The sequence below is a fragment of the Poromitra crassiceps genome, assembly GCF_964638095.1.
Source record: "Poromitra crassiceps genome assembly, chromosome: 4".
NCBI classification, from domain to species: Eukaryota; Metazoa; Chordata; class Actinopteri; order Beryciformes; family Melamphaidae; genus Poromitra; species Poromitra crassiceps.
Genome location: NC_139626.1, coordinates 7,144,933 through 7,166,688, shown reverse-complemented (window position 1 = coordinate 7,166,688; position 21,756 = coordinate 7,144,933). Strand labels below are relative to the sequence as shown.

At 47.0% G+C, this 21,756-nt stretch overlaps 1 protein-coding gene across 1 annotated transcript in view; it reads left to right on the top strand.

Annotated features, from left to right (window-relative positions):
- LOC310774637 (thyroid hormone receptor alpha-like) overlaps window positions 1-20,762 on the top strand; it is a gene marked incomplete at its 3' end in the record, with an annotated part of 68,394 nt that extends 47,632 nt beyond the window's left edge. The window contains exons 6-8 of the mRNA XM_083634737.1: window positions 9,721-9,867; window positions 17,668-17,926; window positions 20,512-20,762. Of these exons, the coding sequence (XP_083490863.1) occupies window positions 9,721-9,867; window positions 17,668-17,926; window positions 20,512-20,762 (657 nt within the window). The remainder of the gene's footprint in view (window positions 1-9,720; window positions 9,868-17,667; window positions 17,927-20,511) is intronic.
- Between the last annotated feature and the right edge of the window lie 994 nt (window positions 20,763-21,756).

Below are 21,756 nucleotides of genomic sequence, written 5' to 3'. Positions count from 1 at the left end.
GTGACCAAACGAGGGGCTTTATTAGAAAGGGGAACAGAACAGGTGAGCTGAAGCTGGGCGTGAGGTGGGAGGAGATGGTGGGGGGGGGGGGGGGGGGGGATGCATGGCAGGTGTTGTGCAGCAAGTTGCTAGGCAACAGGCAGGAAGTGGCGGGGTGTGCTGGGAAGGGGGCCATATGGGGATCGGGTGGGCAGGCGATAATCTTCAGGCGGAGCAGGAGAGGTGTGAGGATCTCCTGCAAGAGAAGAGAGCAATTGGAGGCCTGGCGTGTGTGTGTGTGTGTGCATGTGTGTGTGTGTTTGTGTGTGTGTGTGCATGTGTGTGTTTGTGTGTGTGTGTGTGTGTGTGTGCGTGTGTGTGTGTGTGTGTGTGTGTGTGTGTGTGTGTGTGTGTGTCCTTGTTTTTTGGTCCTTGTGAGATCCAATTTCAGTTTTAGACCTTCGTTGTACACTCACGCATTTCTGTGATTGTACTTTGTTCGCTCCTCACTACTTCTCTGAGGGTCAGGTTTAGGGTTGAGGTTAGAATGAGGATTAGGTTCAGGGTTAAAGGGATAGTTCACTTTTTTTTATTATGTCTAGTAGGGATGTTCATCAATTGTCGTAAATCGATAATTGATCGTTAAGGATTGGAATCGATCCTGTGGAATTTGGATCGATTTCGAAGTAGTAGTACTTTTTTTTGGACTAGGTTTGGGTGGAATTCGTTCCTCCTCGCCCCACTCCATTGCACAGCCGACTAACGTGAGGTGGAGATTCATATAGTTTTATATATAGTTTTCTGGCTGGGCACGGGCCTTTGTGCCAACAAAACTGTTTTAAACATGGGGAATTCACACCGGCATGCGCCGGGGACAGCAGAGTGTTGGAGAGGAGACACATTGAAATAAAGAGTTCATTGAGGAGAACACGTTGTCTTTCGTATTTTCTGCCATAGGCATTCATTTTGTAAAAAAATATATATATATATATATATATATATATATATAAGAATTAATATGATCGATAATCGATAATTGATCGTTAATTTTCATCGATTATGGAAAATTTTCAAAATGAACATCCCTAATGTCTAGCCCTATTTGCTACTTACCAATGATGTTGTTGATTGGTAGATGTATTCCTCAGCACAGTCCATGCTGTTCCTCATAGTAGCTCTGGAACGTTGGGCAAAAAACGAATGCCAGGTCACTGGGGTCACAGTCCTGTGTGTATAATCGTACTGAGGCTCACTGCTGCTGAGCTTCAGTCAGCTTGTCAGCGTTTAGAGTAAAATAGACGATTGACCAAAATGCCAAACTCGAAGCTTCAAAATGACAGTCCACAAACCAGCGAGTGACATCACGGTGGCTACGTCCATATTTGTATCCAGTCTCTGATTAGAAGCCAGGCTTAGCCCACAGCAACCCATGCCAGAGTGAAAAATAACGCTGAGCCTAGTTTGTCTCAACGCTTACATTGTTTTAAAGTGAAGTGAACTCAAACCTACAAGACAAACCCCGTCTTTACTTTGTCACAATGCACCAACCCAAGCACATACACATTATACACACACACACACACACACACACACACACACACATACATGGTTAGAGGTGCCGTGAAATTGGACCTCCACATTTTCCCCATCCTGGCTCGTCCTGCAGCTGCTGTGAAGTGCCCTGCAGGGGGCAACGTCTTCCAACCGCCGCTGGTGTGGTCAGACGACCATCTTCTTGCATGTTTTTAGTGGGGGTCCATGTGGATGTTCTATGGAGGATTCAGGAAACCTCAGTAGAGCACGGGGGGAGAACATGCTGCAAACTCCACACTGAAAGGCCCAGTTTCCACGTGGGCACTAGTCAGGGAAGGCATGGGGAGACACACCCCCCAGTGCCAACAGCGTCCCAGGCGAGAATGCAACCCAGGACCTTCTTGCTCTGTGAGGTGAGAACGTATACCGCTGGGCCACCATCTGGGTGTAGTGTAACTGGTAATGGGCGTAACTCTGGGGCGTAATGCAGTGTCGATGGGGTTAAGGAGCATTCGGAGAGCTTGCAGGTCTGATCCACATGGTGCGTTTGCTTGTACATAGCTCCATGTAGCCGTGTGGGGCAGTATGATATGAATGTGAGTATACAGTGCGAGGCTTCAAGGCGTGTTGCTCTTGGCAGGCTGCAGTGGGTGAGTGGACGCAGATGTGTTTTTTAGGTGGGTTCCCTGCACTCAAGCTGTCAACCCTCCACTGGCACAAGCCACGGAGGCCATAGAGACAGACACATCTGAACCAGTGTCCATCTTCTACTCCTCCCTCTCTCTCTCTCTCTCTCTCTCTCTCTCTCACTCACTATCTTTCTATCTCTCTCTCTCTCTCTCTCTCTCTCTCACTATCTCTCTCTATGTCTCTCTCTCTCTCTCACTATCTCTCTTTATGTCTCTCTCTCTCTCTCTCTCTCACTATCTCTCTCTCTCCCTCTCTCTCTCTCTCTCTCTCTCACTATCTTTATCTCTCTCTCTCTCTCTCTCTCACTATCTTTCTCCCTCTCTCTCTCTCTCTCTCTCTCTCACACTATCTTTCTCTCTCTCTCTCTCATTATCTCTCTCTCTCTCTCTCACACTATCTTTCTCTCTCTCTCTCATTATCTCTCTCTCTCTCTCTCTCTATGTCTCTCTCTCTCTCTCTCTCTCTCTCTCTCTCTCTCTCTCTCTCTCTCTCTCTCTCTCTCTCTCTCTCTCTGGGGAGATAGGGAATGTGTGTGGGGCACATTGTCAATACATGCGTCCACTCCAGAGAATGTACAGATATTATATAGCAGCACAGTGTGTCTCACTCACACACAGTGTGTCTCACTTGTTGTCTGCACAAAGCACTGAAAGGCTTTTGACCTAAATCATCCCCTCCTCCTCTCTAAAGAGGATCACTCGTTGTGGCCGTTAGCGTTCGTTCGCCCACAGAGCCACAGTCAATTTGCTCGTTTAAGCCCCTAAATGTGTCCTAAGCGTTATGAGGAGTGTTAAGTACTGACAGCCCAAACCCGCTGGACCGGCGCAAAGCTGCAACTTTTTAACAGGCGGTGCAGCGGGGGGAGTGCGAGTGAGCGGCGCCAGAAGAAACCAAACAGCTTATGTGTATCGGGCTCCTAAATATACAGCTCTTGAGAGAAACGAAACGAGAAACCACGCCAAACGTGACTTAAGTCAGCATCTCCAGCTAGAAGCAGGTGTGGGCTCTGTTTCTCCTGACTGGTCACTTTGCAGGGCTCGCTTGGTTTGTTCCAGAGCTGTAGATACAGACCAGACGGAGCGGGGGGGGGGGGGGGGGGTCTGTCTGGGCCTGTTGTGATTCAATTAGTCGAGACAACTTGAACATAATGTGTCTGTCTGAGTGTGTGATGATGCTAACACTAGCCTGTCTGAGTGTGTGATGATGCTACCACTAGCCTGTCTGAGTGTGTGATGATGCTAACACTAGCCTGTCTGAGTGTGTGACGATGCTAACACTAGCCTGTCTGAGTGTGTGATGATGCTAACACTAGCCTGTCTGAGTGTGTGATGATGCTAACACTAGCCTGTCTGAGTGTGTGATGATGCTAACACTAGCCTGTCTGAGTGTGTGATGATGCTAACACTAGCCTGTCTGAGTGTGTGATGATGCTAACACTAGCCTGTCTGAGTGTGTGATGATGCTAACACTAGCCTGTCTGAGTGTGTGATGATGCTAACACTAGCCTGTCTGAGTGTGTGATGATGCTAACACTAGCCTGTCTGAGTGTGTGATGATGCTAACACTAGCCTGTCTGAGTGTGTAATGATGCTAACACTAGCCTGTCTGAGTGTGTGATGATGCTAACACTAGCCTGTCTGAGTGTGTGATGATGCTAACACTAGCCTGTCTGAGTGTGTAACGATGCTAACACTAGCCTGTGTGAGTGTGTGATGATGATAACACTAGCCTGTCTGAGTGTGTGATGATGAACACTAGCCTGTCTGAGTGTGTGATGATGCTAACACTAGCCTGTCTGAGTGTGTGATGATGCTAACACTAGCCCTCCAGTAGCACCAAGAAGACCCACATGATGGATGTATATAGGTACTGATCCCTTGTTTGTTTGATTGACGTTATGTTATGTTGTCTTTTACCATAGGGCATGTTCTTTTATTATTTAGTATTACATCATAATGCCAGACAATCAGAAATAAAATATGCTTGGATAAAACATCAGAAAAGTCATTGAACATCTGCAAATTAGAAGAACTAATATAGCCTATTTCCCAACATTTGATCAAAAATTGCCCTGGAAATTATACAAAATGCAAGGGGGGGGGGCAAAAAAAAGCCCCCGTTAAAAAAAGTTAATTTCCTATGCTGGTCACATGACGCAAGTCCTCAATATGCACCTGGTCAGCAACAGTATGTAGGTCCACTGCGCCGCGTCTGGCACGGGCGTTCAGAGTTGCTAAAAAGCAAGTGTCTCGCCCATTATATTGTTCCGCCGCACAGCGACTGTACCCTCGATCATGTGTGCTGAAAGTATATATATATATATATATATATATATATAAGTATATATATATAAGTATATACTTAAGCTTTATTTATCCAGGGCTTAATCCAGCCCAGACGCTTGAGAGTCAAAGCCACAGCAGGGGTTCCCCAATGCAATCCAATGATAGACAGTGCCTGCCTCTATATGTGCCCGTCTGTATGTTGTTTGTCTCTTTGTATGTACGTATTTATGTCTTTATGCTGATGTGCATTTTCTACATCTCGTGTGTGTGTGTGTGTGTGTGTGTGTGTGTGTGTGTGTGTGTGTGTGTGTGTGTGTGTGTTGCTGGCTAGCTAGCACACTGGTCTGAGTTATGGTTACACAGTGTTCTCTCTCACCACTCCGCGGTCAGGAATCTGGAAACAGCTTTTACGAGTGAAGGGATCAGCAGCAGCCAGTTCATACAGCTATGTTTGTGCCTGCGCGCAAGTGTGTGTGTGTGTGTGTGTGTGTGTGTGTGTGTGTTTGTGTGTGTGTGTGTGTGTGTGTGCTGTCAGCGTTCGAGCTAGTACAGAACGTATCATCTGCAATGCCAGCTACTAATGCACCAGCAGTAGAAATGTACTATTACATAATCTACAATGTGAAAACTCCTGGAGAAATGGCCCAGTGCTCAGGGTGTGATGTAACTTGTGCTATTTAGGGTGAGCTGCTGTGTAGAAGAGCCTGCGTGGGACATCAGAGGGCTGTTTGAGGGCAGGTGTGTCCCTGCGGTTATGAAACGGGCACGCCCCATTCATTCAGAATGGCCCCGTAAATCTGCCATTCCAGGTGACAGTCTTTTTTTTTTTTTTTTTTTTTTTAACTTTGGGGGAGTCTCACTGAGAGCAATGCTCTCTTTTTCAGGAGCGCCCTGTTCACATTCACACACACATTCATACCTGGAAGCTGCCCAGTACAACCACAGTCTGATCTGTTGGCCACTGAGCAGCTCCACTGGAGCAGTTGGGGGTTAAGGGCCTTGCTCAAGGGCACCTCAGTGGTGGTAATGAGGGAGGGGCAAGCGCTGCCATTTCACTTTCCCCACCCAGATTTATCCTGCCGGTCCCGGGGATTGAACCGACGACCTTCCGGTCACAAGCTCGCTTCTCTAACCATTGGGCCACCACTGCCCCCACTGTCTTGTAGTCTTACGCTGTACTGTAACATTTCACTATATTTAAAGAGACTCTTTCCAAATTAGTTCCAAAAAAATAAAATAAGCAAACCTAATTCAGATCTCTATATTTCATTGTATTGGGAGTGTTTTGAAATTGCACTGGCCCGGGGAGTTTTATTTCAAAACTGACGTTGGAAGCCAGAAATCAGCACCTGGAAAAGTAATAATCGTCATTGGTACTGATGAACAGCTCTGCAGTATCAGCTTCAGTACGTGGTCATCTTGTCTTATGTAACATCTTATTTATTGCACCTACTGTTTAGACTTTCCAAAACAGCAGCTGCACTACAGTATGAACGTCTTTTTGTCTGATAACTTTTTTAGTCGCCATTTTGCTTCTTCTTCTTCTTCTTACACACAAACACAAGAAAACAAAAGCACAAAAATCACCATGGCCTGCACAAAGACGCTTCATATGAAAAGCAATGTAAGCCAAAAGAAAATCATAGAAAATCGGATTGGGCTCGATTCATTCAGCACATTCCTTCACAAAGTGATAATCAATTAGGAAAGGAAATGTAATGCTCATGAGCACGCTGGCAAAGCCATGACCCATATTAGAACATGTATGGCGCCGGGCTGCAGCGGGACAGACTTTCCAGAACTAACCCGTTTGATAAAAGGTCAGCAGATGAATTGTACCACATGATGAGTGATGAGACTGCAGTTAACAAGTTCCAGGAAAATCACATTAGTCCATAAGAATGCACGCACATCAAGCACACACACACATATTTACCATGTGTGTGTGTGTGTGTGTGTGTGTGTGTGTGTGTGTGTGTGTGTGTGTGTGTGTGTGTGTGTGTGTGTGCGCGCACTCTCTCTCTCTCTCTCTCTCTCTCTCTCTCTCTCTCTCTTACACACACAGACACAGCCCTTACCTCATGATTTTTCTTTTTTTTTGGATCAAGTTTTTCTTCGCATTTTCTCCCCGGTAGACCCTTTTCACGGCGGCCATTTTGTGTCGAAAAGGCAGAATAAACCCAGGTGCAAGCAAAACACTAATGAGGGTTTCCAAATTCCAATCATGGAAGTTTGAAACCCTCGTTAGTGTTTTGCTTGCACCTGTGTTGTTTACCCTGCCTTTTCCACACAAAAATGGCCCCCACGAGAAGGGTCTATTGTACTTGGCCAATTCCCTGTCCCTGCCGTTGCTCCACCCCCTCTGCCGATCTGGGGAGAGTTGTAGACTGGCACCACGCTTCCTCCGATTCATGTGCAATTGCCGGCTGCTTCTTTTCACCTGACAGTCGTCAGCGAGGAGTTTCACCCTGGCAGGACGTAGCAGCGTGTTGCGAGGATCATGCTATTCCCCCCAGTTGCCCTCCCCTCGGAACAGGTGCCCCCCCCCGGCCGACCAGAGGAGGCGCTAGTGCAGCAACCAGGACTCGTGCCACGTTTCAGTTGCACTGGGAACTCTCTATAGGACTCGTGTCTGTAAGAACGTCTGACCAAGCCGGAAGTAGCGCTACCGCAGCCCTTCTGACTGACACCTTCACGACCGTGCTCTGTAGAAAACGGGTGCTCTTGACTCACTGCTCTTTTGGGGCTAATATTGATACTATGGTGGAATTCATATAGCCTTCCCCCAACCCCCCCCCCCCCCCACCTGGCATTGGTACATTTTTATTTATACACGATGCAGTTGACTTCATTTTGTTATGTACTTTAAATCAATCATTTCAATTGACTGATCATGGGCACTACAATCCCCAGGCTGTATGGGCCCAACTTAACACATCTATTTTACATGCTGAGAAATGGATTTACACACCTTTTGACACTGTGTGTGAGAGCCGTGGGAGATGGCTGTGAAAAGGCAGTTTGCGTTAGCAGGGTTTCGAGTCTAACCCGGTGGGAAGTGTAATGTTTTGATACGAGATCCAGTACGCCGTGTCTTCGTCGTTGCTGTCGTCTACATCTTGAAGCTCTCACAGGCGTGACACGCAGCTGAACTCGCGCCGGCTTTGTGTTGCGGTCTGTCTCTAAGCTGCTCCACTTGAGAATGTGGCGTGCGTTCAGCAGTTCTCTTTTTCTCTCCGAGGGTTCTTCTCTTCTCAACGTGGAAACCTGCCGGGCCTCCAGCGCTTGAAGGCCGTGCTTTAGTTTGGACCTGGCAAGACCAGAGATGCAGTCCATCAAAGCTATTAGACTATTACCATTATTCTCATGTCCCCTAATCGCCCGGCTCTCCAGTACACAGCAGTACGATTGGTTGGGCCTGCATTGATGCAGCCCATCCATCTCCCGCTGGTTTATGAATCTATGATGATTCCATGTGCGAGATGATTATTCCTGTTCTTTTATCTCGCCACATTTATTGTTGAAGCCCGTTGTGAATAAATGGACTTGAGTCGTGACACATGTTTTATTCACTGGAGCGCCAAACGTTCATTTCATAGTCTTGGCCTGGATTCACCGAACTCTGGAAGCACACACGCATAGCTGCTCTGCAGGTCACGGCCGTCTGTCTCCAGACACTTCTCCATTCTGTTCACGGTGCACAATTTAGTACTTCAGTTCAGTCATTATCTGATGAATTGGTCTCAAAGTGTCTCTCAGGACACCTGAGGACATTGGTCTCAAAGTGTCTCTCAGGACACCTGAGGACATTGGTCTCAAAGTGTCTCTCAGGGACACCTGAGAACATTAGTCTTAGAGTGTCTCTCAGGACACCTGAGGACATTGGTCTTAAAGTGTCTCTCAGGACACCTGAGGACATTGGTCTCAAAGTGTCTCTCAGGACACCTGAGGACATTGGTCTCAAAGTGTCTCTCAGGGACACCTGAGAACATTAGTCTTAGAGTGTCTCTCAGGACACCTGAGGACATTGGTCTTAAAGTGTCTCTCAGGACACCTGAGGACATTGGTCTTAAAGTGTCTCTCAGGGACACCTGAGGACATTGGTCTTAGAGTGTCTCTCAGGAAACCTGAGGACATTGGTCTTAAAGTGTCTCTCAGGAAACCTGAGGACATTGGTCTTATAGTGTCTCTCAGGACACCTGAGGACATTGGTCTTAGAGTGTCTCTCAGGACACCTGAGGACATTTGTCTTAAAGTGTCTCTCAGGAAACCTGAGGACATTGGTCTTAAAGTGTCTCTCAGGAAACCTGAGGACATTGGTCTTAAAGTGTCTCTCAGGACACCTGAGGACATTTGTCTTAAAGTGTCTCTCAGGAAACCTGAGGACATTGGTCTTAAAGTGTCTCTCAGGGATCTGAGGGTCTAAGGGTGCTCTTATCTCCAATATACTTTACCACTTTTCTCCACTCCTCTTTTCTTACCCTTTTCTTCAAGTTTAACTCTCCTCCACTCTGCTTTACCTTGCTATTCTTGTAATATATATATTGATCTTTAATACAATTTTCTCTAATAAACGGTGCTTAAATTTTACTCTACTCTAATTGACTCTCCTCTTCTCTCCTCTCCACTGCTCTCCTCTCCTCTCCTTCTCTCCTGTCCTCTCCTTCTCTCCTCCTCTCCTTCTCTCCTCTCCTCTCCTTCTCTCCTCCTCTCCTTCCCTCCTCTCCTCTCCTTCTCTCCTCTCCTCCTCCCCTCTCCTCTCCTCTCCTCTCCTCTCCTTCTCTCCTCCCCTCTCCTTCTCTCCTCCTCTCCTTCTCTCCTCTCCTCTCCTCTCCTCCTCTCCTTCTCTCCTCCCCTCTCCTCTCCTCTCCTCTCCTCCTCCCCTCTCCTCTCCTCTCCTCTCCTTCTCTCCTCTCCTCCTCCCCTCTCCTCTCCTCTCCTCTCCTCTCCTCTCCTTCTCTCCTCCCCTCTCCTCTCCTCTCCGCTCCTCTCCTTCTCTCCTCCCCTCTGCTCTCCTGTTCTCTCCTCTCCTCCCCTCTGCTCTCCTCCTCCCCTCTCCTCTCCTCTCCTCTCCTCCCCTCTGCTCTCCTCCTCTCCTTCTCTCATCTCCTCCTCTCCTCTGTGGCTATGTGAGACAAATGTACCTTGCTCTCATCTACTCACCTCATGTTCTGCTGTGCTGCGTTCACGTCCCGCCCTGCCATAACACACCCACGTTTATCTCCCCGTTTAGCCGGAAGAAATTGGCCAGTCGCCGGTCGCTCCCTCGTCAGACGGAGACAAGGTGGACCTGGAGGCGTTCAGCGAGTTCACCAAGATCATCACCCCCGCCATCACCCGCGTCGTCGACTTTGCCAAAAAACTGCCCATGTTCTCGGAGGTGAGCGCCATTTAATTATGCTCCAGTCTGCATGAGCCTGTTTTTGACTGCCTGTGTGTATTTGCGTGCGTGTGCCTGTGTGTATTTGCGTGTGTGTGTGTGTGTGCGTGTGTGTGTGTGTGTGTGTGTGTGAGTGACACAGATGGAGGGGTGGAGGAGTAGTGAGATGTGCACTTAAGGAGCAGAGGGAGGGAGTCAGGGTCTGACAGAGAGGAAGAGCGATGGTACAGAGCCGACATGGCAGACTTACTGTGCATTAAAACAGATTCAGATTAGATTCAGATTCATTTATTTAAAGAATGGGACTTTACACATTGATGAACAGTACAGCCGTACAGTAAATATGTCAGGTTGTAGCCCAAGGGCTAGTTTCCACCTGTAGTCCCATGGCAGGTTGGTGTAATCATGAAAGCGAAAGAAAAATTAATAATACAACAAAGATTAAAAGTACAGAAAGTTAGTAAAACCAAAAATGATTAAAACACACAGTTAATAATACCAACAACAAAAAAAATTAGTAGTATAAAAGGTTAGTAAAACCTAAAATAAATAAAATAAATAAAACACACAGAGCATGCTGCAAAACATGGCAAATGTTAATTGTGATCACATTGTTGGTTTGATCTGAGCCATATTTTCAGCTGGCCTTTGAAGGTGGCGAGACTCGGGCATTCTCTGATCGAGGGAGGTAGATTATTCCAGAGAGTGCTTCCCATGAAGGATAGGGTCCTCTGACTAAAGGAAGTTTTTCTAAAGGGGACCTCACAGACCTTGTTCGTAATGGCCCGGGTGACACGGGTCGAATTGGCGGTCGCACGATATTTGATAAAGTCAGCAAGAGGAGGCGGCGCCAGTCCATGTAGAACTTTGTATATTAGACAGGCAGAGGTGAAATTTCTAAAGTTCTCAAAACTTAGCATGCCATATTTACGTATGATATGGCAGTGGTGATGAGAAAAGGGTTTTTTATCTAGTATTTTCAGGGCTTTTTTATAGAGTAGTTCGGCTGGTTTGAGGATGGTTACTCCTGTCAGCGACCAGCTAGTTATACAATAGTTCAGATGCGAAAGGATCATTGAGTGTAAAAATAAAAACGCAGCGTCTGTGGACAGACAGCTCCTTATTTGTCTGAAATTATACAGGTGGAATTTAATTTTTTTGGAGATCATTTTAATGTGATTGCTGAACGTTAAATTGGAGTCCAGCATCACGCCTAAGTATTTAAACTCGTTAACTACTGATAATTCCTCTGACCCCAGGAAAACATTGGAGCACGGAGGTGCAATGTTTTTTTTAGAAAAGAACATACAAACGGTTTTTTTTGCATTCAGCACGAGACAAGATTTAGTTAGCCATGCCTGAATATGAGAGAGAGCTGAAGATAGGACACGTGCCGCCTCCACTGGGTTTTTAGCCCTTGTGAAAATAACTGTGTCGTCAGCATAAAGCTGGACATCTACATTAAAACAGTAATCTGGAAGATCATTAATATACAGGGAAAAGAAAATTGGGCCCAAAATTGACCCTTGGGGGACCCCTACTGGACAGCTCAGGTAAGGGGAGCTGACACCGCCAACCACAGTGCACTGCTCCCGGTGAGACAGATATGATTCAACCCACTTAATGGCCTCAGCAGAAAAATTGAAGCTGGACAATTTAGAGAGGAGCACACTGTGGTTGACGGTGTCGAATGCCCTCTTAAGATCGAGGAACACAGCTCCCACACAACCATCCCTGTCCAAGGAGCCTTTTATTTTCTCCAAGAGTAGGACCAAAGCAGAGTCAGTTGAGTGGTGTGGACGAAAACCAAACTGCATGGGGTGCAAGGGGGTCTGGCTCGTCTCAAGAAATTCTATAAGTTGTTTAGCGACCCATTTTTCAATGATTTTAGAGATTATCGGTAAAATACTGATGGGTCTGAAGTTGTTCATGTCAGATTTATCACCAGCTTTGTAGATTGGGGTGACTGAGGCCAGTTTCCATGCCTTTGGGACAGTTGAGTACTTAATGGATAAATTAACTAGATGCATAATAGGTGGCGCTAATGTCTCTTTATTTAATTTCAAGAAGCTGGTGTTAAGACCATAAACATCTTTAGCCTTAGAGCTGTTCAAAGCACTAATTATGTCAATGACCTCAGGTACAGAGATTTCCTGGATGGTAAAAATAGGTGCTCCATTGACTGTAGGGTTATTCACCATATTTACAGAACATGTGGATACGCCAAACTGTTTCGAGATGTCATCAATAGATTTTATGAAGAAGGTGTTGAGTTTTTCAGCCAAGGTGACAGGGTTGCTCACCAGCCGGTTGTCGACATTTAATTCCATAGCTTTAGTGTGCTGTTTCATTTGTTTACCTGTCAATTTGCTAATATTTTGCCAGATCTTTTTGCTATTCCCCCTTGCACTTTCCATAACAGTAACAAAAAAGTTGGCTTTAGCCTTCCTTAATTCAGCAATCACCTTATTTCTAGCTGAGACAAACAATTGTCGGTCAGTGCCTAGCCCAGTTGTAATTGACTTTTTAAGCAATAGGTCCCTGACTTTCATCAGTTTCAAACACGACGAGTTGAGCCAGGGGAGGGAGGTTGAGTTCCTCCTCCTATGGCTCCCTCGTCTGGAGAAACCGAGGATTACATCCTTCAACCTAGAATGAAACATATCGCTGCTGATGTCTGCATCATCACACGTGGTGAGATTATCCCACTCAATATCTTTTAGAGCTCTTGCCAGATTTTGTTCTTTGTTTTTAGGGACAATCATGTTTGTACGGTTATCAGAAGTACTAGAAGTACTAGAGAATGGGTTTTGGAAGCGAGATTTATTAAGTTTTCTGGAGAAGAAAATCGCATTATGGTCCGAGATTCCTGTTAACAGGTTGTGTATTTTAGTAACATTTCTAGGTTTGTTCGAGAAAATTAAGTCAATTTTTGATTGAGATCGATGAGTAATTCTAGTCGGTTGGTCAATTAACTGAGTAAAATTAAAATAATCCATAATTGATTTCAGGCTTTTTCTATCTTTTTTCGCGTCCCAATTTATATTCCAATCTCCAATCAAAATAATTTCTTTTTTGTGGTCACATGATTTAAGGAGCGTCTTGAGATGATCATAAAAATCAATTTTAGCCGAAGGCTTGCGATAGATGCAGACAATCACCAGCGACATTTCATCGGACAGAGAGATATTTACACCAACACATTCTAGACTAAAATCATTGGGCCATATAATCTGGTTGCATTTCAGATGTTCCCTAACATACAAAATTACCCCCCCACCCCTCCCCTGACCCCCCCTATCCCTTCTAAAGCTAGTATATCCCGGTAATGAGATAGCAGCTTCTGGTGAGGAGCTAGTTAGCCAAGTTTCAGATATCCCCAGAAAATCAATGTTAGAGTTACATAGCAGGTGTTCTAATTGCTCCCGTTTAGGTAGCATGCTACGGGCATTTAGATGCCCCCCGAACAACCCCCCCTTTTTACATACAGGGTCCCAAATTGTCCTTGCTTGATTTAGTGTCCGAAATATTTTTAAGGATCGATGTCTTTTGATTACAGGGTTTCTATATTTAGCTAGCTTAGAGGAAAAAGGCAGCCCAGTTCGATGGGCCGCTGCTATGGACCTCTGAGATGCAGGCCCTAGGCCCGTTTGATGGATCGTCTCCGCTGCGCCGCTGGTAGCCAGGGGTAGCGCCGCGATGCAGGCTCCAGCCAGATGGTCTGCCGCCGGCCGCGGGGGCCCAGCCCGCGTCCGTGTTGTAGCTGTCGGATGGTCTGCCGCGTCGGATGTGGCTGGCGTTGCTAAGCTATCGCCAGATGATAGCTCGATGAGGGCCCCAGCCAGATGGTCTGCCGCCGGCCGCGGGGGCCCAGCCCGCGTCCGTGTTGTAGCTGTTGGATGGTCTGGCGCGTCGGATGTAGCTGGCGCTGCTAAGCTATCGCCAGATGATAGCTCGATAAAGGCTCTGGCCGGGTGTTCAGCCGCCGATCGCGGGGGCCCAGCCCGCGACCGTGTTAAGATTGTTGGATGATCAGTCGAGGCTGTCGGATGGACAGCTATGGGCCGCGGGGGCCCAGCCCGCTCCCGTGTTGTAGACGTCGGAGACAGCCGTCCCGTCGTTGTGCTGCTTGGGATCGGGGGTGACGGGCAGTCACTGGCCCCCTGCCGCTGCGCCAATAGGCCCGCTAACGGACCTTCACGGGCCCTGCTGATGGTAGTTGGCAGTAGTAGACCACCACTGGCCTCTCGTACCTGCCCAGCCGACCCTCTGCACGGCGCAGCCGAAGTGCCGCGAGGCAGCCGTAGCTGCGGTAATGGGCCCGCTAACGGACCTTCACGGGCCCTGCCGATGGTAGTTGGCAATAGCAGACCACCACTGGCCTCTCGTACCTGCTCAGCTGACCCTCTGTACGGCGCAGCCGACGCGCTGCGAGGCAGCAGCAGCTGCGGTAGCGTTAGCCAGGTTAGTGGGGGAGGGCGGCTAATTGGTGGCAGCTGGGAGGCTTGGATAGCCTCATTGATAGCATCCAAACACTGTGGACCGGGATTAATCTCCACGTCGCCTGCCAGTAATACGATAAGCGCCAGATGTAAAAGTCTTAACGTCTTACTGCCTGGGTTGATTTTCTCTCGTGTCGTGGATGGGACTCTTGCTCGTCCGTTGTTCAGGAAAGCGGAGTACAGCAGGTGCTGGCTCCCATGAGCTGGGGAACAGGCTTTCCCGTCGCATTCGATGGGTAAACGTTGTCGTGTTGAGGTTAAAAGTAGACATAATATAAAAATAATAGTTGGTATCCAACCATAGTGTGGAAATACCATCCGTTTAAAAACGCTGAAAAGGTTAGTTGGTAGTTTGGCTGGCACACACGCAGCACCTGCCTTACAGCGTGTGTGCTTGTCGGCCATCTTGTCGGCCATCTTCACATGCTGCTGTCATGCTGTGTGTGTGTGTGTGTGTGTGTGTGTGTGTGTGTGTGTGTGTGTGTGTGTGTGTGTGTGTGTGTGTGTGTGTGTGTGTGTGTGTGAATCTGTTGAGGAAATTTATGAGTTTGGGATTTCACCACACATGCAAAAAGTGCTACGCTCTCACAATGTTCATGAATGGTCTCTTCCTCCCTCTGCAGTGGTGGAAGAAGTACTGAGAGCAATACAAAGTAGCAAAACAACAATGTAAAGATAACCTGAGAACAATACAAAGTAGCAATACAACAATGTAAAGATAACCTGACAGCAATACAAAGTAGCAATACAACAATGTAAAGATAACCTGGTAAACCAGCCGGTCACGTGACCTCACATTTCATTTCGTTCTTCGTTCCCGTCTGGCCTGAAGCCTTCACAACAGTCTTTGCAGCGGGCGGAAGTTGGGCGGGTGTACTTGCCTTGAGAGACAACTCCTCCAGCCAATCAGCGCTGGATTCAGTCAAACTCAAAGAGAACGGCAAAAACATATTTTCCGTCCAGAAACTCCGCGGTTGCATACTCCTGTACTCGTCTAATTGTTGTTATTGAAGTGCACTTTATGGCTGTTTAAACTCGACAAACGTTGACGTTAGTCCTCGAGGCGGACAGGCAAGGAGGTGGCCATTACTGTTTTGCTAGCGACGTTCCTGATTGGCTGGTTATGATGTCAACTACGAGGCAGGTCGCTGATTGGCTCGTCCGCTTTGCAGTTTGTGCAGAAGCCCTCCCAGAGTTTGGTAGAACGAAATGAAATGTGAGTTCATGTGACCGGCTGGTTTACCTGGCTAAAGATAACCAAATCACAAGTAAAATCCTGCATTCAAAATCCTACTTAAGTAAAAGTACATGGGTATTGGCCGCAAAATGTACTTAGAGTATCAAAGGGTTGGTATGCATAATAAGTATGTTTAAACTGTCCCCATTTAGGGTTATATTTTTCATAAATTATTGGAATACTGATTTATTGTTATATATGTAGGCTACATGTAAGCAGCATTGTAAAGTTGTCAACGTGAAGTTAATCTTAGCAATTTAGCTATACTTTTGGATAGTCTAGTATAACAATACTATTTTATAAAGATGATAAAATGTTTTAAATATGAAAGATTGATCTGAAAAGTAACTAGTAGTAACTGCAGTATAGCTGGGAAATAAAAGTAATAGCGTAAAAAGTACAATATTTTCCTTTAAAATGTAGTGGAGTGTAAGTAGAAACTAGCATAAAATGGAAATACTCAAGTAAAGTACAAGTACCTCCCAATTGTACTCGAGGAAATGTACTTAATTACTTTCCACCACTGAGATCGACCCAGACGCAACCTTTGTGTGTGATGACATTGAGAGAAGCACTCACAGGAGGTTGATGCGTCTCTCTCGGCTCTCCTCAGCATTGTGCATCTGTTGGGCCCGCCATAATTAGCAACTGTAATCATGTTTCTTGTCCCTGCTGCTTGTAATGAGACCTTGTTTGATTGGATAATTATCAGGGTGTTGAATTATCGTCTGGTGTGATGACTGCTGCAGTGAAGTGTGTGTGTGTGCGTGTGTGTGTGTGTGTGTGTGTGTGTGTGTGTGTGTGTGTGTGTGTGTTTGTGTGTGTGTGTGTGTGTGTGTGTGTGTGTGTGTGTGTGTGTGCGTGCGTGCGTGCGTGCATGCGTGTGTGTGTGTGTGTGTGTGTGTGCGTGCGCGTGCGTGCGTGCGTGTGTGCGTGCGTGTAATGCATGCGTGTGTATATGTGTATGTGTATGTGTGTGCGTGTGTCGGGGGGTTGGGGATGTGAGTGGGAGTCTGGTAATGGATCACATGCTATGGGACTATCTAATACATTTGCTTAGAAAAACAATAATTACATTTGCTTAGAAAAACAATAATTACATCGGCGATGCTTTTGAATGTACAGGTGATTTTTTTGAAGTGGAGAGGCATGCCGATTCTGGAATTACAGACAATAATACATAATAGACAATAATAACAACAGTATGTCCTTTGGAATAAATCCCTCCTTTATTGAGACGATACTGCGTTATATTATGAATGTAACCTTCGTGATGAGGGAGGTGGAGAGAGAGAAGCTGTTTACATGACTCGTCTTCCCTCCACTGTAGCAGTAAATTACAGATAAGCGCGCTCACAAACAGGCCGCACTCCTCCAGAGACTCCAGATGAATCATCTTTCCTTGTTCCACAAATTGATTTGGTAATAAATACATTATGACCTTTTACTCTCTAAGTGTGCCCTCAAGGCACTGCGCAAGACAAACCCAGCCCTTAAATGCTTATGAAAACGCTCACCAGTTAATAGCAGCAAATAAATAACCTGCTTTACGCATGAAGGTGGGATACAACTCGCCCACATCAGGGCCTGTAGATCTAATCAAATGGGTCTCAAGTCAGAGATTCCAATATCCATGTAAATCAGGGTGTATTAGTTATCATTTATTATTCATTTTTCTCTCTCCCCTCTCTCATCCCTCCTCTCTCTCTCTCTCTCTCTCTCTCTCTCTCTCCTCACTTCACCCACAAAATGAATTATTTTAATTCCAAACTGCTCTGTAGGGAAAAATGTTGCCTGATGTTCAATGCTGAATCACAGATGGTTTCATCTTTCAAAATGTTATGCTTCTGTAAACGGTTTGGCTTAAGATAGCTTATAACCCAGTTTTGCTTTCATACCAGCGATCATTTTGTGAAAGTGGGTGTCAAACGGGTGGATATCTCATTTGAGAAAGATACTATTTGCCTTCAACATGTTTCAAACTCCTCCCCCCTCCCCCAAACTCCTCCCCTCCCCTCCCCCAAACTCCTCCCCTCCCCTCCCCAAAACTCCTCCCCCCAGCTGCCTTGTGAAGACCAGATCATCCTGTTGAAGGGCTGCTGTATGGAGATCATGTCGCTGCGCGCCGCCGTGCGCTACGACCCCGAGAGCGAGACCCTGACGCTGAGCGGGGAGATGGCGGTGAAGCGCGAGCAGCTGAAGAACGGCGGGCTGGGCGTGGTGTCGGACGCCATCTTTGACCTGGGCAAGAGCCTGGCCACGTTCAACCTGGACGACACCGAGGTGGCGCTGCTGCAGGCCGTGCTGCTCATGAGCTCAGGTCTGTCACGAGGAGTCGCTCACTCGTTCCTCACGGATCCTTTGTGAGGCTTAAAGCTACGACAGCACAATGCACACCACTTTGACACTTTTAGGGCAACTGTGGGTAAAATCATGAACTAAATGTAATATTTTTTCTAATCATTACCTCCTGCTTTTTATATGTTAAATCAAAATGTATTGCCTGAAGGGAAAGGTTCACATAACAAAGCCGGGGGACAAAAAGAGACATTTAAAAGCCTAACTGCTTCATCACAGAAAGCTGTGTTCAGTTAGACCTTCACCGGGGACTCTTTTGTCTGAGGTCATAGGTCACATAATATACCCAGCATATTGGAGATAATGGGATGGAGATGAGCCGAGGGTCAGAAGGTGTGTCCTCAAGGACGACCGTGGCCTCATGCTCATCCTCCTCATGGCTTTTGTTTGGTGTGATGGAAACACAGAGTTGCCTCTGAACCCAGTCCTCAGCTGGAGATAAGTTAAGTTAACCCAGTCCTCAGCTGGAGATAAGTTAAGTTAACCCAGTCCTCAGCTGGAGATAAGTTAAGTTAACCCCCTCAGCTGGAGATAAGTTAAGTTAACCCAGTCCTCAGCTGGAGATAAGTTAAGTTAACCCCCTCAGCTGGAGATAAGTTAAGTTAACCCAGTCCTCAGCTGGAGATAAGTTAAGTTAACCCCCTCAGCTGGAGATAAGTTAAGTTAACCCAGTCCTCAGCTGGAGATAAGTTAAGTTAACCCAGTCCTCAGCTGGAGATAAGTTAATTTAACCCCCTCAGCTGGAGATACATCACTCTTCTTTACATACAACTTGTTGAGGGGTAAGAACGGACAAACACATTCTCCCCGTCGGGTGTCGAGATGATTAAAACGACGTCACTTTTCATTGCTTGCTGCTAATGTCCGAGCTCACGAGGGATTGGACAGGATATAGAGATGGGCTGAAGAAAGGATGGGAGGAGAGAATCAGACTGATGTCAAGTATGGATTCCCACAGTCGTGTAGGGACTATCTGCTGTGCAGACTTATGAGAGGTTGTCATAGACTATCTCCGTGTCCATGAACTCTGCTCAGTGTTTTTCCATCTCGAAGTAGGTCAGAAATGTGATGCTGCTTCATCCTTGATCCTGACAAAGTGTAAATGAAATGATTTGAATGGATCACACAGGGGCCAAGAAGCACCCTAAAGCACATTTAACCAGGGGCCAAGAAGCACCTAAAGCACATTTAACCAGGGGCCAAGAAGCACCTAAAGCACATTTAACCAGGGGCCAAGAAGCACCTAAAGCACATTTAACCAGGGGCCAAGAAGCACCTAAAGCACATTTAACCAGGGGCCAAGAAGCACCTAAAGCACATTTAACACAGGGGCCAAGAAGCACCTAAAGCACATTTAACCAGGGGCCAAGAAGCACCTAAAGCACATTTAACCAGGGGCCAAGAAGCACCTAAAGCACATTTAACACAGGGGCCAAGAAGCACCTAAAGCACATTTAACACAGGGGCCAAGAAGCACCTAAAGTACATTTAACCAGGGGCCAAGAAGCACCTAAAGCACATTTAACCAGGGGCCAAGAAGCACCTAAAGCACATTTAACACAGGGGCCAAGAAGCACCTAAAGCACATTTAACACAGGGGCCAAGAAGCACCTAAAGCACATTTAACCAGGGGCCAAGAAGCACCTAAAGCACATTTAACCAGGGGCCAAGAAGCACCTAAAGCACATTTAACACAGGGGCCAAGAAGCACCTAAAGCACATTTAACCAGGGGCCAAGAAGCACCTAAAGCACATTTAACCAGGGGCCAAGAAGCACCTAAAGCACATTTAACACAGGGGCCAAGAAGCACCTAAAGCACATTTAACCAGGGGCCAAGAAGCACCTAAAGCACATTTAACCAGGGGCCAAGAAGCACCTAAAGCACATTTAACACAGGGGCCAAGAAGCACCTAAAGCACATTTAACACAGGGGCCAAGAAGCACCTAAAGCACATTTAACACAGGGGCCAAGAAGCACCTAAAGCACATTTAACCAGGGGCCAAGAAGCACCTAAAGCACATTTAACACAGGGGCCAAGAAGCACCTAAAGCACATTTAACACAGGGGCCAAGAAGCACCTAAAGCACATTTAACCAGGGGCCAAGAAGCACCTAAAGCACATTTAACCAGGGGCCAAGAAGCACCTAAAGCACATTTAACCAGGGGCCAAGAAGCACCTAAAGCACATTTAACACAAACCTTCCAGCCAGTCAGTGTCGAGTGTCATCACAGGCCGAGGTGTCAAATAACATCCTTCTCATCGGTGGGAACTCGTACCCTGATGCCTTTAAGTCTAGCTTGTCTCAGTGCTCTCGCACTCTTAATCTGGCCATCTAAACTGTTAACAATTACAATTCACTTTTTATTATTCCAATATGTAGATTTGGATTGTTTGACATTATTCCCATGAGAAGGTGTGGAATGTTGTTTTGTTTTGTTGAGCGGGCCTTAGTGGAGTCTGTTGTGCAAGTTGTATTTTGATGATGACGATGAATGAGCTGAGCTGACCACCCCGTCCCCCCCCCCCCCCCTCTCCTCCCTGCAGACCGCTCGGGCCTGACCTGCGTGGAGAAGATCGAGAAGTGCCAGGAGACCTACCTGCTGGCGTTCGAGCACTACATCAACTACCGCAAGCACAACATTCCCCACTTCTGGCCCAAGCTGCTGATGAAGGTGACGGACCTGCGCATGATCGGGGCGTGCCACGCCAGCCGCTTCCTCCACATGAAGGTGGAGTGTCCCAACGAACTCTTCCCGCCGCTCTTCCTGGAGGTCTTCGAGGACCAGGAGGTGTGAAACACGGCTCCCTCCGCGGAAGCAGAAGCGGAAAGTCGGGGTAAAATTTGGGAGACGGGAAGGGCCATCGTTTTTTAAGAAGAGAGGGGGAAAGATGGAGGGAGAGTCTTCTCAGCGGGACTTGGCGTTTCTCCGAAATGAAAAACGGCAACACACCGACAGCAACACACCAGCATCAGGAGAGTCAAGCGAACGGAGGAGTTTGTGTTTTTGAACATCCCCTCCTCCATCGGTTTCTCCTCCTTTTCCTTACCCGCATTTGTGACATCCGTGTGGGGGCCCTTCTGTCTGAGCATGATGTCTTATCTAGTAAGAGTTGTAGCCATTTGCCAATTCACAAACATAGACACACACATGCACACTCAGACACACACACACACACACACAGCCACACACACACATGCGCACACACACACACAGCCACAGCCACCTCAGTTCCTCAGAGCAGCGCCCTCTAGCGGGGGGGGCCTGTTGCTCGCTGTGGCTCTCTTTGTAGGGCCACCACCAGATGTGAAGGTGGTCAAAGCTCACAGAAAAAAGCCCTGTTACCAGCTTCCAAGGCTGGCCGGCACCTCTCAGTGTTCATCTCTGAATTAGTGTTAGGCAGTGATTCAGCAAAACATGGTCAACAGTGAAAGATATTACTCGCAGATATACAGGCGTGCGCAATCAGCAGTACTGCGCGTTTTTTTCTTTTTTAAGTTTGAGCACACGCTTAGCGCGGTACTCAGCAGCCAGTTGCGCCAGTTTGAACGTAAAGTCTCACCGAGTCTGAGTTTACGCATTGCTCAAATTTGAGCAGTTGCACGGAAATAGTTACAATGTAGACTTAAGTTACGACTTGAAACTTTCACCTACCTCCTACTTGGTGTAAAAGTCCGCCGTGAAATAAGCGTTGGCGCAGCGCATCAACTTGACCGGTAGGATAACTTGCTGGAGGAGGAGGGGGAGGGGCAAAGGAGGGGGAGGGGCAAATCCAGGGCGTTTTTTGTCG